Here is a 4,233-nt window from a genome sequence, read left to right as displayed (position 1 = left end):
GAGTCTTTAACCCTCTTGCATGCTTCATCCTATAGTTCTCTTTCATTAGAAAAATCTTGTAACAACCCAAACCTAACTTAGACGTTATGGCCGGATCTATCAATGTTACATGATAGGGTGTTTGAAAACCGTGCCATCGCGATAAAACCATTTTTATTGAATTACTTATCTTAATATCTTATTAGTTCCAAAATCGTGTTACTCATTTAGTCGATAGTTTCAAAATGTTATTCATTGCGAAAGCTTTAAAATAGTTTAAACAATCGGGCATTTCTGAAAATCATTTGTTTCTTTTGAAAATCAAGGTTTCTTACTACTAGCAGTTGCAATCCATAAGGTACAGTTAATTTTTTTTTTGGTAAGTAAAACAAAGAACTAACAAATTAATTCCTAGTCACATTAGCAAAACGACATTCATCAAAGAACTAACAAATTAATTCCTAGTCACATTAGCAAAACGACATTCATCCTTCCAAAGCACTTGGATTTCCAAAGGGGGTTTTTCAAAGATCCGCAAAGTCCCGTTCATCTTTAAGGCCATTTTAGCCAAAGTATCTGCTACTTGATTAGACTCTCTTGGAATATAATTTAAGGACCACTTCTCTTCATAGGCTAAGATTTAGTGAAACCTTTTTATTAGGGAACTTCTTGGACCATCAAGCTTGCTGTCGTGAAGAGAAAGAACATTTTCAAGGCAATCAGATTGTATTATGACCTCAGGATATCCTTGTTTCTGAAGGAGCATAAGCCCATCCAAAATTCCCTACAGCTCAACAACCACTGCTCTACATTTCCCCAAATGCCGATTATATCTTAAGATCCATTATCCTTTACCATCATATATTACTCCCCCTACAGCAGAGAAACCAGATACAGAGTGAGTAGCACCATCGGTATTAAGGTAAAAACACATACTTGAGTTCTGAGAGGTAGTTGACTGATTTGGACGATGCTCTGTCACTACTTTAAAAGTAGAGAAAAAATGATTTGCCCAACTATAAGAGATATTAATAATGTCATTAGGACTCATAGAATGCCCTTGAAAAATGAATGTATTCTGATTCTTCCAAATACGCTAAAGGAGGATCCCAAAAAGACAGGTCTAAGCTGAATCCCTTGTGCTAAGTGAAGGAGAGGAGCAAATTTGAGAACAACCACTCTGAAATGTTACTAGCAAAGAATCTATCAGAATGATTGGGAGGAATAACTTGGTTCCAAATTTCCCTTGCAAAAGAGCAATCCCTAAGGGTATGAAGGATATCCTCTATAGAATGACCACAGAGCTGACACAAAACATCCTGCGCAACACCCCTTCTAACCCTTTCTGAATTAGTTAAAAGTCGCTACTTGAGGACTAACCAGATAAATTGTCTAACACGTTGTGGCCCTGGAATTTTCCAAACAAAGTTCCAATTTGCGTCCTTCGAGTTCCAAGAGTCCTTCCTGAGCATAAAGTAGACACTTTTCACTGAGAAAACACCAGATGTTGTTCTAGCACAGGAAAGAGTATCAGGCCCAGTTGACTCGGAAGGGGGAGGAATACTAATGATACGATTGACCACATCTTCTGGCAACCACGATCTAAAAAGATCAATGTTCCATACGCCATTATCTAAAACCATCTCATTAACTTTACTTTGCGAAATAATAATACCTTGATCAAGAACATACTGATTGAGAGGACCGACAGTTGGAACCCAATTATCCTCCCAACAACGAACAGACCTCCCATTACCGATAGACCAGATTATATTCTTGTACAGTAAAAGCCAGGTTTTAGCGACTACTTTCCACATATAAGAGCACCTACTCCTCATGATAGAAACTGGCAGAACCTCATGAAAACCATACTTAGCTCTAAGGACCTGAACCCATAGGGCTTCAATCTTAGTAATAAGACTATAACCAATTTTCAGCAAGAAAGCTTTATTTTGATCCTCTAATCGTCGAAGTCCAAGGCCTCCATGAATTTTAGGTTGGCAGATGTTATTCCACCCTACCAAGGCCAATTTCTTTCCCCCTTCCATAGCTCCCCAAATGAATTGTCTAACTAATTTTTCAATAGAGTCACAAATCCCTTTGGGGACTAAAGTAGACTGCATGATGTAACTTGGGATGGCCAACAGGACGGAGTGAGCTAAAGTGACTCTCCCAGCAAAAGAGAGTTGTTTCGCGTCCCAACTAGAAAGTTGACGATGAACTCTTTCCACCAAAAAGTTAAGCATACCATTAGTGACCCTTTTATGAAAAAGTGGAACACCAAGATAATGACCCAGGTCATCAACTTCTTGAAAACCAAGTCTGACTAAGATCTCATTCTTTACGGACTCAGTGATCCCCGAGGAGAAGAAAATATTAGTTTTCCTAGAATTTACCTTATGATAACATTATCAATAATACTCCGTCCTGCAATGAAGCCTGCTTGTTCTTGACCAATGATCTTCGGGAAGATACTCTTAAATCTATTTGCAATGATCTTCATAACTAGCTTATAGAGCACAGAGCAGAGGCTGATAGGGCGAAACTGCGCAAAGTTCTCAGGAGTTTTAACTTTAAGAATTAACACAATGAGTGTGTTATTGAACTCTGGATCAATAGTGCCCTCCTCAAAAACCTTCTTAACCCACTCACAAATAGCTTCCCCTAAAATATCCCATTGGTTTTGAAAAAAGCCAGCTTGAAACCCATCACTACCCAGAGCTTTCCATGGCGCCATATCAAACAGTGCAGACTTAATCTCTTCATTTGTGACACCTTTCCCAAGAGAAGCAACATCCTCAAAACTGAGCCTTAGAAAAACATTAGAAGGTAAAGACCTTGACGGATCTGGACATTTCCCATAAAGATTCTGGAAAAAGTTAACCACTTCCTTCTTAAGGACCTCAGAATCAAAAATTCAATCCCCCTCAGCATTACGTAAAGCGGTAATCTTATTAAATTTCTTTCTCATAATCGTACGTCTATAGAAGTAGCTAGTATTACGATCTCCAAAGTTTAGCCACTCACATCTAGACTTTTGCTTCCAAAGTATCTCCTCATGATGCAGAATATCTTCAAGCTCATCGCGAACTAGTGCTTCTTGCTGAGAAAGAGAGTTGGACCCTGAGAAATCCAAGGCATGTTGTATCCTGGCAAGCTTATGAAGAAGTTTTCTTTTACGATGAGTGATATGACCATAAACACCTTTATTCCATTCTTGGAGCTTATTCGTAAGCTCCTCCATAGTACTTACCAAGTTACCATTGAACCTCCAATTATGCTTAACAAATTCAGGAAAATTCTGGTGATGAAGCCAGCCCGCAAGAAATCGAAAAGGCCGATTAGGAACACAAGTGTCAGTGTAGCAAAATTTCATGAGCAAAGGCCGATGATCCAATTTAATCCTAGGGAGGTGAGTAATGAGGCAATTAGGGAATGCTTCCACCCAAGCATCATTTCCCACGGCCCTGTCCAGTCTTTCAGAAGGAAACCCTCGATGCCATGTAAACGAGGGTATTTGAAAACCCAGGTCATGCAGAAGAGTGCTATCCATAAAGTTACCAAAGAACCGACATCTTCGGCCTTTAGCATGTCCGCCTTTTTTATCATCTGAGGATAGAATGGCATTAAAGTCTCCAATGGCCATCCAAGGAATATATTTTCGAGGCACAGTATGACTTAAAGCATTCCACAAAATTCTCCTTTTCTGTTTGTCAGGACTCCCATACACAAAAGCGACAAATATCGGATAAGGATGTAAATTGGAAGAGATACGAGTCAGAATGAATTGAAGATAATTACTGACACCTCCAAGTCAATTGAATTCTTCCATCCAATCCATATTTTTCTAGAAAACCCATCTGCTTCTACTCGATACGACTTTTCCCAGCCCAGTTTAGCAATAATAGAGTCAGCTTTAAACCCACTAAATCTAGGCTCTAGAAGGCTGACTACATCAGGTTTGTATTGATTATTATATTCACGAAAAGCTCATAAAAAATTAGCAGACGCACATCCCTGCACATTCCAAGAAAAAATAGACATATTCATCACAATAAAATTAAAAAAACAACAGAAAAAAACTTATCTTAGCGTTGACCAATAGAGTCGAGCTCCACTCGCTCTCCAGTCTTTCGCGAATCTTCATCAACAGACTTTCCAACAAGTTCTGATGCAATAAGCTCTGCTATCTTCTTCATAGAATCAGCAAAATGAATTTGAGTATTTTCAGTATTCTTAAAATGATTACTCAGA

General features: G+C 38.7%; 1 protein-coding gene across 1 annotated transcript; it reads right to left on the bottom strand.

Annotated features, from left to right (window-relative positions):
* Nucleotides 1-823: 823 nt before the first annotated feature.
* Nucleotides 824-3,625, bottom strand: LOC107895513 (uncharacterized). The gene is made up of 4 exons (XM_016820779.2): nucleotides 3,007-3,625; nucleotides 2,376-2,826; nucleotides 1,360-2,238; nucleotides 824-995 (listed from the first exon to the last, which is right to left on the bottom strand). Exons 1-4 carry the CDS (start codon nucleotides 3,623-3,625, stop codon nucleotides 824-826), a joined length of 2,121 nt encoding a protein of 706 aa, XP_016676268.2.
* Nucleotides 3,626-4,233: the final 608 nt, after the last annotated feature.

Source organism: Gossypium hirsutum, chromosome A10 (genome assembly GCF_007990345.1).
Source record: "Gossypium hirsutum isolate 1008001.06 chromosome A10, Gossypium_hirsutum_v2.1, whole genome shotgun sequence".
NCBI classification, from domain to species: Eukaryota; Viridiplantae; Streptophyta; class Magnoliopsida; order Malvales; family Malvaceae; genus Gossypium; species Gossypium hirsutum.
The sequence above is the reverse complement of the archived record's forward strand: the minus strand, read 5'-3'. Positions and strand labels throughout refer to the sequence as shown.

What these genes read in the sequence shown, in the direction of transcription:
- LOC107895513 (XM_016820779.2), bottom strand. Translation starts at nt 3,625, where the DNA reads ATGGCCATTGGAGACTTTAATGCCATTCTATCCTCAGATGATAAAAAA. An exon ending in TTGGAAGCAAAAGTCTAGAT is followed by an intron (nt 2,827 to 3,006) that starts GTGAGTGGCTAA and finishes GGAAATGTCCAG; the next exon opens with ATCCGTCAAGGTCTTTACCT. An exon ending in CGTGTTAGACAATTTATCTG is followed by an intron (nt 996 to 1,359) that starts GTTAGTCCTCAA and finishes TATCTCTTATAG; the next exon opens with TTGGGCAAATCATTTTTTCT.